Source organism: Buceros rhinoceros, unplaced genomic scaffold (genome assembly GCF_000710305.1).
Source record: "Buceros rhinoceros silvestris isolate BGI_N320 unplaced genomic scaffold, ASM71030v1 scaffold4485, whole genome shotgun sequence".
In the NCBI taxonomy this organism is placed as follows: domain Eukaryota; kingdom Metazoa; phylum Chordata; class Aves; order Bucerotiformes; family Bucerotidae; genus Buceros; species Buceros rhinoceros.
This window is the reverse complement of record NW_010411005.1, coordinates 110,413-124,191: the sequence shown is the minus strand read 5'-3', so window position 1 is coordinate 124,191 and position 13,779 is coordinate 110,413. Positions and strand designations below refer to the sequence as shown.

Below are 13,779 nucleotides of genomic sequence, written 5' to 3'. Positions count from 1 at the left end.
GTGGGTTTCAATCTGCTGTTTCCAGCTGAGCAAAATTATCTTTACATCACGAAAACATATGTTTTCTCTAATAAAGATTCACATACAGCTGCTTCCAGTCTCTCCCTTCACTTTTGCGCAGTAAAGGATTATCTATGCAAAATTACACAGTCGAGTTTTCTGCTGCGAGTCAGCATGGTTCCGGTGTTTTCCACGGATGAATTAGCACTCACGGGAGATTTCAGCCATTGTTGTCTATAATGGCTAATTTGCCGATTACAGGGAACTCAGAGCCATCTGTGTACACGTCACAAGGTCACAGCAGTGAAATGGAGACTGTAAACCCGCCGACCACAAGCTACAGTTGTAAGAGGTTCAAAGAAGAGGCGTGATCCGTTACCTTTGGAGCCTGGAGTGCATCAGTCACACCCTGCTTAGGTGGTGCAGAAACAGTTTGTGGTGCCAGTGGTGCTGGCTTTTTGGGAGGCCTGGGCGGTGGATGAAGAGTTTGGTTTTCATATCTTCGCACCATGTAGTACTGCTCTTCACTGACCTCTTCCACTGTCGTCTTAGTCGCAGGCGGTACAACGGTGTGGACATCTTTGTTGAGCAAGTGGACCAACATGTTTAAGCGATATACAGGAATCTCCCAGCTCTCCAAGGGGCTGCTGGCACTACTGATCAGCAGATAAGAGTCTGTGATTTCTTCTTCAAACTGCAGACCAGGCACGGCAGCCAAGACATCCTCCTCAACGGAAAGGTCCCTCACGGCCACTTTCACATTAAAAGGCAGACGAAAGCGTTTGCAGATCTCAGAAAGCTGGTACTGTTTCTTGTCGTGAACCACCTCTACAAAGCCGCCTTCCATGTACATAGGGACGAGCACTTTCTTATACGCATCACTCAGTATTTGTTCACAAGCCAAAACATCTACGAGTTTCTTTCTTCCCTCGTACAGAACTTCACTGGTCTGGCATTGCTGAACCAGAAATTGATCTCCAACAGAAACAGAAAAAAGCTCTTCATGAGGGGAACCAAAGGCTTTAGTTGCTACAACATGAAGCTGTTCCTCTTTGCTTCTTGCTATCTCTAAGTCGTAGGCAGTCGGAAACTCCCGAGGTCTTCTCTTGAACTTTCCTTTGTAGCTCATAGGGATTAAAAAATGTCTTTTGGGGGAATCGCTTCTGATCTCCGAGGCTAGGACTCTTGTTGCCTGGTACTTTTTGTAGATGACGATCTCTTTTCCTGTATACAGTGAGTTATAAGGTTTTGGGCTTCCCGAAGGCCCTTCCATTATCTCAGCAACCATAGGAAATTCCTTGCTTGTTCTTTCAAAAATATCTTCCAAAGTCAGTGGCTGAAGGAAAGAGCTAATATCATAGCAGTCTGTTATATCCTTGACCTCAACATCCAGATCTGAGAGGATATGAACTATGTCCTTTCGAACTGAAAAGAAAAAGAAATTTTTGTTTACAAACTGACTTTGGAAAAAAATATGTGTGTCCTATTGGCCAGATACTAAAAGTACCTTCCCCAAGGGGTGCACCTCCGTATGTTAACTGCACAATTAATAGGGTCAGTCAGAGTCGAACTGTTTTAATTTGAGATATATGGCTATCAGATATGCAGGAGACTTCACAAAGTAAGAGAGAAACAATAAGGAGCAAATAGTGACCTGAAGTTTCAGAAAGGAGAGTCTGCATTTAGCCCATACCCAGGTGCTAATCTACAGCAGCTGCTCCATCACCTGGTGACATCCCCTGCCCAGCTGAGAAGGGGGTCAGGAAAAGGAGAGGAGCCCCACGGGGTGAGATGGAAACAGACTCCCTGGAACAGCCCAGCTGGCCCCAAACACCAACACCCAGTGCACACAGTTACACTCACCCAGCACAGGGACAGGGGGCACAGCCACGGGAAAGCAGCGCTCAGGAGCAGGAGGAAGAGCCTGAGCAAGAAACCATCCTCTCTTCGATCTTCCCCCTTTATGCTGGGTGTGAGTATTCTGGGATGGGACTCACCTGTGCCCTGGCTGCCTGCACACTGCTAACGGGCTGTGGGTGACGGCAGGGCTGCCAGTCTGTCCCCGCACAACCAGGACAGAGGGGGAAAAAAAAAAAAAAAAAAAATCTACTCCACTACCTTTCTCAGAGCACCTCTAAGTTTAATCAGCTGTTTTTCTTATCAGACTCTTTTTCTTGAGCACAAGATGTGTTTCTGTTCTTCTGCTTCATTATAACTTATGGTTTTTCCAAAGAAATGGTGTGGGAATATTTTTAATAAGTAAATAAATGAACAGTATTTGATCCCATTAGGAGGCCTGCCAGTCTGTCCCCGCACAACCAGGACAGAGGGGGAAAAAAAAAAAAAAAAAAATCTACTCCACTACCTTTCTCAGAGCACCTCTAAGTTTAATCAGCTGTTTTTCTTATCAGACTCTTTTTCTTGAGCACAAGATGTGTTTCTGTTCTTCTGCTTCATTATAACTTATGGTTTTTCCAAAGAAATGGTGTGGGAATATTTTTAATAAGTAAATAAATGAACAGTATTTGATCCCATTAGCAGATGTTGTTGCTGTGGCCAGTCTCGGAGAAATAAGATATCTTGATATTTATAAGATTAATGAAAACATCTGTAACTACTAGAAATAACATAACTTTTTAAAAAAGGCAAAACTTTTGTATAACAAAGTCTAAGCTTATGGTTGATGAATAAAGACAATTCTGCTATAATGGTCCTCTGTGGAACTTTCTGCAGCATCTGCTTTTATCCACTATCAGAGTCGAGCCTTTGCACTGAGCAGTCTGTCAGGGAACAACAACTCCTCTGTCACAAGTGAACTTGCAAAATTTTGGATGCAAAACATCCGGGCACAAAGTGACCGCGCAGTCAAAGCTTGTTTAAGGATTTGGCTCCAGCTCAGTGACATAACAGACCACTGATCAGGGCAGCCAAATTTAACAAGCAAATAAGGTTTAACGACTCTCTTTGATAAGACTTATTCTACACAGACCTTCATGCCAGGATAGTATATCCTGGATTCACACTTCCTTGTAGCAGGACATACTACTATTTAACACTTTAAAAGGCGTGTCAGATGTATTTTATATGACAGCATTTTATGACAGTGGTTTGGGGTTTGGTTTATTCCAATTCTGCTTTTGTCGCATTGACACCTTCAGGCGACAAACATCCTGAGCGCCACAAGGGGAAGGAGGAATAACTAGTGAAAATGGAAGTTTTCTGTAAGCATCTGAGGGAGCTCCACAGACATAATTTGTTCCGTATTAAGAATGAGAAGCATAGAGGATTCCCGCCCACAGCCCGTGGAAACGTCATCTGCCATCCCGCTTATCGGGAATCTCTTTTATTGAATTGTGGATAGTCTTTCTCATGCTTTATCTTGTGTCTATAGTTTTTCTAAAAATGGTGAAAATCCATTTTTCATGGTCCACAAGACAGTAGTTGATCATGTACCATGAAGCCTCCTTTTCAAGTTTGTATTAAATAGTTATTTAGGATATATTGAATGCTTCTTAAATGTTGAGCACACTATGAAACATAAACGGCCATGAAATAAAAACAACAAATACAACTTTCACTGGAATATCTGATTAGAAGACAAGTGAACACAAAACATTTCTGAATCTTCAGAAAGCTCTTTAGGACATTCAATTCTCATTGGTTCTGCACACGTAGCTAAGTGGGTATATTCACCTAAGTGAATCCCACTTTGGGAGATGGGTTAGATTCCTGAACCAAGCCAGAGCTGGACAAAACGGAGCACTTTATCTCGCCAAGGTACACTTGCCAAACTCACCCATTAAAGCACAGAGCAGGCACAGCCGAATGCCTCGTGATGAGCATTAACAATTAGATTGTGCTATTACTCTCTGCCCACTTTCATTTCTCTCTCTCTTACCCATTTCCTTCCATCATTCACCAGAGAAAGCACAATGGTGAAACATTTCCTACTCAACACCCTCATGAATGACGTATTTCTGTTAGGATTCCATTGCTGTGGAGCTCACTGGTTTGCTTCTACGAAAGCTCCCGTCCTGCAAGTTTTCACAGGATGGATGCACCAGCAACCAGAACAGCAGCAAGTTTCCATCTCCTGCGTGAGCTGTCCTCAAGCAAGGGCAAACTGGTTAAGCTGGTTTTTTGCTTAGGCAGGTCTTTCAGTTCAGAGCAGGTGCACTGCGCATGCGCACCCTGGTCATCCCTGCAGCTCGGCTGATCAAGTCACCCTTAGTCAGGGGGATTTCACTGTGTGCTTATAGCTTATACCCTTGCAAACCTAATTTGATTCCCGTGACTGATTTTGCTGAGAGGTTTAAGTGAGGCAGAGATACAGACAGGGGTAAGACCAGAATCCAGCGGTTTCAATGCTGTGGTGGAACAACCTGAACAGTAATAATGTGCCAACAACAAAATAAGTCTTTTTTAATAACAACTTGTAACACAAATTACAGTTTTAAAAGATACCGCTTTTCTAGTATCTTCCCATTTCCTCAAACCTAGAGGTTTCAGAAACTGTCCACGAGTCTCTTCTGTTTACATTCTATTGATATTTGTTTCTGCGCTGAAGTAATATGGGTTTGCTCTCTGCAATCCGAAAAATGAACAGCAGTTGTGCGTGTTACAACACACACAACTCTGTGCTTTTTTCCTACCTCCCAGCCATAGCCACAAACGATCAAGCGGTTTCTCCACGGCCAAGGTCTGAGACACAAAGAAAGAGACCCTGAGAACTGACCGGAATTCCTAAGCCCCGCTTTTTCACTATGTCACCTCTTTTCTTTGTAACGGTGGTTTAATTGTAGTGACCAATAAAATGGCAACAGATAGAACTGCAACTGAACGACCCGAACGAACAGCTGATACAGGAATAAAAAAGGCAACGTTATTTTTTTCTTTATCTTGAAACTAGCATCAGTGGGAAATATGGGCCAGGAAACCTTATTTCAGGGTGCTTTGCTATACCGAGAAGACCAGAACATTGAGTTCGTTTTCCACTTACATTTCATCACTGCCTGCACTTCATAGACAGGCGTGAGGGTCAAGCAGCCGTCAAAATTCTCAGGAAGTGGATTAGAGCTGTCCCACGTGTGTAAAATATTGGAAAGTTTGACGATCCGGCTCCTGCACTTGGGGATTTTCCACTCTGCGATCTCTTTGAGGGTGTATATCTGGTCATCTTCACACTCGTAGAATTTTCCCTCTTGCGACAGGGGCAGGGTGAAGGAATGAGACTGGTTGTTTCTGACCACGCCACAGTTCACAGCCATCGTTCCGTTGACCTCTTCCACTGAGTTGAAGGTGATCTGCTCACCGCGTTTGATAGTGAGGTTTGCCAGTTTTATATCCTCGGGGCTGTAGAAACATGGATGGCCAAATCTTGTGGGCCCAATAGAGATTTTTCTTGTAATTTCTTCGATGCTGACATACGGAGTTTTATCTGCCACAACCTTATAAAGACCTAAGAACAGAAAACTTGCATTATAAAAAGAGTAATACTTGAAGGAAGCCATGTCAAATTTTTGACAGTGAATGCAATAAAAATAGGAAGCAAAGCACATCAAACAATTAGTTTCATTGCTGGAAATGTGCCTCTATAAAGATAATACCAGCTACATGATATAAATCATAGGCAGCCGGAATCAGGCCTTTCTACGCAGCAGGTGATTTCTGACACCCAACATTTTTACGTCCATGGTAAAAAAAGAAAAAAGTTATTTTTCTCTGTTACAGAAAAGAGGAAAAATGTCTTAATTCCTATCTATCTTCTCAGGAAACCAATCTTTAAGAAAAAAAATGCAGACGTGGTATGAGGAAGAGCAACACTAATGTGATCGGTGAAACGTTGGATCAAGTTTCTGGCTAAACACTGTACTATGGGTTCTTCCACATACAGCCTGGGGGTTCCTAGACCAAGGATGTTTAAAGACATATCTCAAATGAAAAGGTAGCATGTACTGATAAGAATGAGCAAATTAAATAGATTTTAGCATATCTGATAGCCCAGACCACCAGCTGGAGTAATTCAAAAGTTGGGGGTTGCAGCACTGTGGCCATCGCAAAGCAATTAAAGTGCTGAAGAGCTGCAGAAGCTGCATCTGAGCTTCTCTGTCCCATAGGGACATTATTACTTCGCGTTAATCACGCCCCTTGGAGCTGTCTCATTAAGAGTCCACATCACGAGAAAAATACACACAATTCTCTGTGTGTGTGTGTGTTTATAGAGGCAGCTGAAGTGGACGGTGCAGAGGACTGAGCAGGAGGGTTTTGCTGAGCTGTGCGATTCAGCTGCCGCCTTGCCCAGGCTCGGCAGCATGAATGCTGCCTCATGGAATCACACTGCAGCTGCCTGGGAGAGGCATCGACTAAGGCTAAGTGACTATAACTGTAGGCAGAGGTTATTCCTATGCCATGCTGGTAAGCAAGAGGACCCAGGCAAATTAACTGGTAACTACAGCTACAGCAACAAAGCTCCCTGGGAGATGCAGTGCCCTTTCTCCTCCTTGTCTCCAAAGGCAACAAGCAGAAACCCTCCGGCCACCACTGTTCCACACTTGCGCCTCCTCTGGACCACAACAAAGGGCACCGTATCGTTGTGGGAAAGGCATACTCCGACCTTGGCAGTTATGGAGCGTGGGATGGGGACTCCAGGATTGCTGCTCGGCCCTGCTAGAGACTCTTTCATGACAGCTCTGCATCTCAGGAGTGGTTTCTGCCATGTCTACAAAGATTTAAGTGTCCCGTCCCCCTGCCCTGAGTTGTCTAAGGCGGGAAGAACTTCCTCCGCATGGGAACCAGAGTGTGGGAAATAGGTAGGATGCCCCCGCAGACACCTGGGTCTCAGCAAGGTGGGATGTTGCCAGAACACAGTTCCAGCTGGATGTTGGGAAGACACCCACTCCCTTCTCTAGACACCCTCTGATAGTGGGGTTATTCAACACGTTAGATTGGGGGATTGCTTCCTGAAAAATAATCTTCAAGGTGCTTATTTTCTCCCACGTTTTTCCCTTACTGAGTTTCACTCGCTGATGACAATCATCGCAGCTGAGGGGCCTGCAAGGAAGCAGGGCTCCTTAAGATTGTATTCTTTAAAAAAGTAATATCAAACCATTCCCTCCACCACCACAGCCTAAGCTGCTTGGTATTTTTTTCCACAGAACTTCTGGCACTGTTTCACTGCAACAAACCCCTCTACTTACACTTCACAGCTGGAGCATCCCTCTTGTTACAGGAGGCATTGTTAAGATTCTGTCTTTGATTGAGTAGCTTTCACCTGAATTTATCACCTGATTGGGCGTGTTTGGTTCTAGATAGCCCATGCAACCACTGGGATCTGTGGCAACCAGCAGCTCTGAGGGCTGGCCGGCAGCCTGAGCAGTAACAGCCGGTTCAATGTGCTGCAGAGGTGGTCGCTAGCTGTGCCTACGTAACCCCTTTCTGCAGTGCCGTGCCTTCACCGTTGTCTGTACGACAGTTTTCCTGTGTGAAATTAGAACCGTTCTGCAAATACATCCTCTAAATGTGAGTCCTCACTGCAGCAGCACTACAGGAAAGCCTTCAGGCCTTTTTCCGGGCTGCAAGGAAGCCACGTACACGAATGTAACCGCACAAAGAGCAAAGCACAACTTCAACACGCTCTTCTTTCTCACTGATACTTTTAACATTTCTCACAACCATTTTTTAACACAATTATTAACAGGCGAGTTGGCAATCCCCAGTCCTCATCACCACTGGAGCTGTCAGTGGAGATCAAGACAAACTGGTTTATCAGCAGTTAGAAAATATCGCAGTGACAAGGCACCCATGGCAAACTGGGATTGCGGAAAGGACAGCACCCCCCGAACAGTGTTCCGATGTCATGCTTTGCAAGCACAAGACGGGCATCATCTTCTGGCAGTGCTGGGAGAAAGCAAATAGGAATATTCCTCATTAAAAAATGTATTCCAAGTACATGTGATTTATCCCAAAGGCAATAACTATGTTTTCCCATCTGTGACACAGGAGCACACGCATTGCCTCTAAAAAAACCTCCAGAACTGCATTAAAAAGCCTCCATAAACTATGTTAAAAAACCATTCCCAGTTGAAAATATTTGGTAATGTACAGGTATAAGAATAACTCTTCTCCTCCATGAATTTGACAGTAGACTCGGGCTCTACTAGTTTTGCTGGGACTACAGACTATGGAAGGCAGCTCTTTCAGCAACAAACTGCCAGGCATCGTGGATTGCGAAGCAGGTTTCATGTAGAAGCATCACTACCAGATCTCATACAAAACCAGACAAGTGACTATCCCCTTGGGCCCAGGCAGACTGACTCTGTCAGGTTGGGGAGCAGAAAAATCTTCACCGTCCATTCTGCTGGTTTCCTTTATTTGAGGAACTGAATAGCTAAAGAGCCGTGTGGCCTTACTTCAATTCTCTATGGATGAGACCTATGCAGTAGAGGCACCTAATAGCCACCTGTTTACGCTTACGAGTATGTAAAGGTCCATAAGTTTCTCTCTCTGTAGATAAAGGTGAATATATAAAAAGCTATTTAGATATGATGGGTGAAAACCACTTCGGTTCCTATCTAAAAGCCACTCTGCCATGGTATCTTCTCATGAATGCTCTCCTTGCTACAATATATACTTAAAAAAACCCCAAACCAGCATATCACAAAACCCAAACGACATTATCTGGAACCATTCAGAACCATTGAAATCATTTTGAGTCAAATTACAAAACCAAATATTTTCCCAAATCTACGATAGCAAGGAAATCTCCAGAGCAGGAGACATATGGTAAGTGTGAGATGCTAAAATTTGGACGTTTTGAGGTCAAAGGAAAGTATTTTTGTACTGTTTAATAAATCATAAAAGCACAGAATCAAATTGACTTAGACTTTCCTAAGAGAGCTCGGTGGACTACTGAGGGGAAAGACAGATGGAAATAGCAAACCGGGAGAACAAGCCCAGCTGGTGAACGGGGAGCTGGCATTATTGCTCCTGCAGATCTACTTTCTAAATGACAAATGTAATCCAGGCTACAACCAAAGGGCACTGATGCCCAACAGTTTTGGGGAAAATAACAGACAGAGAGAAGAATAACTGCACATCATCAGCAGCCCATCGTTTTCAAGAAAAGTTTAGGCATTGATGTACATGTTGGTGTAGAGAGAGGGTATGAGAACCAGAAAAAAAGTATTTTTCACTATGGGAGAGAAAGCATGGCCCAAGGATCAGCCCTCGCGTCCTGTGGGAAAGCACAGAAGGATGTTTTGATAGAAGGATGGTTTTGCCCCCTTTTCAGAGAACGGTATTTGCAGGTCTCTGTTCCTGGTTATAGCGTGATAAAGCCTACCTCCCTGTAGCTTAATGGACTTCACATTTTCAGTGTTAATTAGAGTCCTGGAGAAAGGGAGGATCCTCTTCATTCTCTCTTTTTCTTCCCTTCCCCACAGAAAACTGAGAGAACCAGCAGTTAGGCTCACCCAGCAGAGCAGTAAGTAACATTCGAGGCTTCAAGGGAGAAAAAAAAAAAAGAGCAGAAAGACCCGGATTTCTGTTTCTGTTCCCCAAGGCAAGACTGGGAAGGGCTTAGTTCCCAGCTTCTCTGGACCTGACTAGATTGCTATCACTGTTACCCCTCACCTCCGCCACGCACCCTGCTATCAGCTCTGCTCCAGCACCCTCCTCTGCCCATCCTGCCTCACCTCTCCTCCCTCTCCATCACCTGTCGATGAGCCTTCTAGTGCCTCAGCCCCGTTCTGCCACGCACACGCTGTGTGGCCACAGACAAGTCTCCTGTCTCGGAAAGCCAGACCTCGAAGGGACAGTCATGCTCAACGGCGTGTCTGTCAGACCACACAGGAATGAGCAGCAGCAACTGCCAGGGATGTCCTGAGGACAGGAACAGCCCAGCAATGTTTTGCAGGAGAAGGAATTTAATGGAACAGAGTGAAATAATTTATGGTGGCGCACAGTTCAGGTGTTGTGCAAATTACCTGCCTCTGCTAACTCGTTAGTAGTGAAAATTGTCGTTTAAAATGCTGTTAGATGCAGCCACTGAAGTGTCTCGAGTAACAGCAGGCTTTGGGTTTTTTTACCCAGCGTATGAGCATAGAACAAATAGCCTGGCCCTCTGAGGCACGAAAAAGAACAAATTAGAATGAGGATAAAATGAGAAAACACAGATAGTGAACTTGTGGTTGTAGCAGTTTCTCTAATGCAAAGGGAAGATTAGGCCTTTATCAAGGATCTGATTTGCCAGAGCAGAAAAAAAGGAGTTCTGTAGACTGCAAATACGTTGTGAAAGACAAACAGTACGGCTCATTTAAAGCCAGCGAACCCAGCTCTTCGCTCCCAGGGACACGATCCCCAGAGTAACCTTAACAGAAGCGTTGCTTCTTTACGCACACGGGGAAAGGATACGGGAGCCCGTCACGTGCAAATGATAACTCACAACAGAGGAAATGGAAAATAACATCAAAGCAAAAGATTTCTTTGCATCAACACTGGCAGGAGAGCACGGTACAAACACTGTAAATACCGTGCCAGACTCCTGGAGACCTGCGGGTATTTTTATTGAAGTCAATGGCAATGTGAAAAAGATCATCTGTGGTTCGTTTCCGTGCTTTGTTCTGGGGACAGGGGAAGCCAACGATGCTCTAATACAGCCTTTTGTCTCGAGCTTAGCACGTGCGTGTAAAAAAGTGAAAAGGAAAAAAGATAAGTAAAAGCAGAGCCTTGGACATCTTGACTTTGTATAGCAGAATCATTCTTCAGCTGAGAACTCAATTAGAGAAATGACAGATTGACATCTTATGGGAAAGCTCTCGAATGCCTTAGAGTACATACAGAGAGAGAGAAACAAGAGAACGGAGCTCCCCGTTGGGTCAATAAGCGTCATTAGGGCCCTCTTCAGTGCTGCTGTTCAGTAATACCCATCACATGAAGGATAATAATGATAAACTTCAGCAAAATGGACTCTGGATTGATTTTCCTAGTGAAATAACCCAGTTTTCTACAACAATGGTTGGGAGAGTTCGTAAGCGTGCATGCAAATTTCCATCACTAGACCGAATTTGAAGACGTGCTCAATAGGGCAACCACACCCAAATGCCAAGCTGTAAAAATGATCCGTTGAATGCAAACAAATCCAGACTCTCCAGGTTCAAGCATCGGAAATCACAAGTCATTCTGTTCTAAAAATCAGGAGATTCAACATTAATAAATGTAGGATTACTGCTATCACGCAGTTGCCTTGGGTATTTTAGTATTCAAATGTTCAAACCCATCTGCCAGTCAAGACTTATATATGACTCCCGGTATGTATAGAGATTTGAGAGACAGAAGACATTTTAATAATAGCAAAAAAGCTTGGATTTCAAGAAAAATGCCAGGTATCTTGGGAGTTCACCGTACAGCAGTATTTCAGTAGCTCCAGGTAGCCACAGATAAGGAAAATCTCTTTGATCACTACATTTGGGCCCTGCTAGTGCTTGAAAATGGCATTCCAAACACATCTTCAAATGAGTGGTCATACAAATGGTTGTGATTCACTGAGCCGAAAAACATGGCAGTAAACCGAGGATCTACCGGGGAAAAGAAAATTATATATACGACTATTTTCTCTGTATTTTGGAGGTGGAAAATGAAGGCGTGGCAAAAGATACTTCCCTGTGGAATTCAGACGAAACACTGCGTTCCTGTGCACTTCTATGTTTTACTTGCTTCAAGAGGTGTGTCTCGCCTCCCTCTGCAGAAAAAGCAGACACCCGTTTGGGCACCGGCATAACCTAAACCATCCTCACGCACGAGCGCACGTTCTCGCATGCCCAGCAAGGAGCAACACCAATGAGGTTACACTAGAAAACGCTCGTATTTTCCTCCGGCAGCATCAGTTTCACCTCTTGTGCATCAAGTCTTCACCCTCCTACCCTGCTCCGAGGTCCCATCTTTTCCTATCCGTTTCCTATCCTAGTTCGCCTCCTCCACTTGCCACACTTGGACTATACCCATAGTGCAGCCCTTCTCCCTCTGCGAGCCAATCACGTCTCTGTTTAACAGAGCTGGGCCCCAGCAGTCGAGGGGTTGAGATGAGGGCAGACCGGAAACACCAACAAGCACGCTGTGAGATGAACTGTGTACTTTGGGTACACGCGTGGCCAGCTCTCCCCAACAAGGCCACGCCAACAGAGGAAGCGACGTTTCAACTAACAAGTCACCTTCAGGCGGAATTTCAAGCACATCCACCAAAATATGGATGTTTTGCAACTTCTCTGTAGAAGAGCTGAAGTGTTTTTAAAGCAGAAAAACACATCCATTTTCCTCTAATCCTGTTTCCAGGCATGAAGCAGCCCCTGTGGCCACTGGAACTGAAATAAATCGATAATAAAAAACCAAAATGTTACAAAGTATTAAAAATATTTTATATCCAAAATAGTAGAATAGAAATACAATAATAGCAAATAAACTATAGTCTGAGCACACAGCAAGGAGTTTGGCAAAGTCAAAAGTAACTGAAGATTTTGGTAATAATTCTAATGCTAAGTGACTTCAAGTATAGAAAGCATTACTACCAAACATTCTAACATCGATAATCTCTATCCGGGCTTGAAAAAGAACTGTAAGAGTTGAAATTTGAAATGGAGTTGATTGTGTCTTGTGCCATCTGAGAAAATTGTGTCCTTGACAGCTGAGTTGTAACCTCAGACAAGTATCACTCAAGACAGCAAATTAATAAATGAACAAAGGTATTAATCAGGGCAATAATTCCTTGAAAACAGGTATTCATGAAATACTGTACCAGGAAAATTTAGTGGCAATTCCACTTTGGCTGAAAGCTGGCTGACTTCATTATTCTCGCAGATACTTGCTATAAGCTTATTAATTTTGAAGCCAATAACTTTAATGATTTCTCCTGTTGACAGGCAGCATTCGTTTCCAAACATTTCATAGATGGAGCCTGAAAAGAAATACGAAAGGAAAGACAAGCATTATTCAGCTTCTTCTCACTTTGTGAAGCATCTTCACCTTTTTGAATGAAAGCAAAAATACTTAAAAGAAATTATATGGAATTGCACTTATGCTGCGATAACTAACCCCATTTCCATTTTCTCCCTGAGTGTCAGGAGACAGCGGAGCTCCCTTCTTTGCTCTAGCTGTGGTCGGTCTCTGCTTCTTCATAAGTGGGGGCATGGGGAGAAGAATAAAGCAAAATAAAAATAAAAAAAAAGCCAACTTAAGCAGAAGAAGGAAAATTCTTCTGGGCGCTGCAGGAGATTAGCAGAAGCTTTGAGGGATGGGATCAATGATCCCCACGTGAACGCAGTGCAGCCACCCCAGGCTGCTCCCGTTGCAGATAGAACAGCACCAAACGGAACAGCGGAGATGCTGACTTGAACACTACCTTCTGTTCTTCCAGCGCTACGCGCTTCCTTCCAAGAACTCACCAAGCTTTGTCCCCCACTGAGGCAGAAGGACCCTTTCAGGAAGCACATGTCAGAATTTCATTTCCCTGCTGGTGAGAAACCTTATTCTCAGTTCCACTCCCAATGCCCTCGTGAGTGCGTTCACGTGCTCCGCTACTTAGAACACTTCTTTTTCCTCGTTTCCATTGCTCCCTTCCCCAAAGGGTTCATAAGGTTAAATTTGCCCTTTTCTGGTCGCAATTTTGACAAAAATCTAGAAGAAATGAATTCTCTTTATCTCCTCTGAGAAGACAGATTTTGCTTCCCATAATTCCTCTAATAGCCCTGTCTTGCATCTGGTTCAAAGCCATCTTTCCCACCCCCACCC

General features: G+C 44.1%; 1 protein-coding gene across 1 annotated transcript in view; it reads right to left on the bottom strand.

Annotated features, from left to right (window-relative positions):
• Positions 1-337: 337 nt before the first annotated feature.
• Positions 338-13,779, bottom strand: part of THEMIS (thymocyte selection associated) — a 26,006-nt gene continuing 12,564 nt past the window's right edge. Inside the window, exons 2-4 of the mRNA XM_010135813.1 lie at positions 12,788-12,946; positions 5,000-5,458; positions 338-1,425 (exon numbers count right to left, since the gene is read on the bottom strand). Of these exons, the coding sequence (XP_010134115.1) occupies positions 338-1,425; positions 5,000-5,458; positions 12,788-12,946 (1,706 nt within the window). The remainder of the gene's footprint in view (positions 1,426-4,999; positions 5,459-12,787; positions 12,947-13,779) is intronic.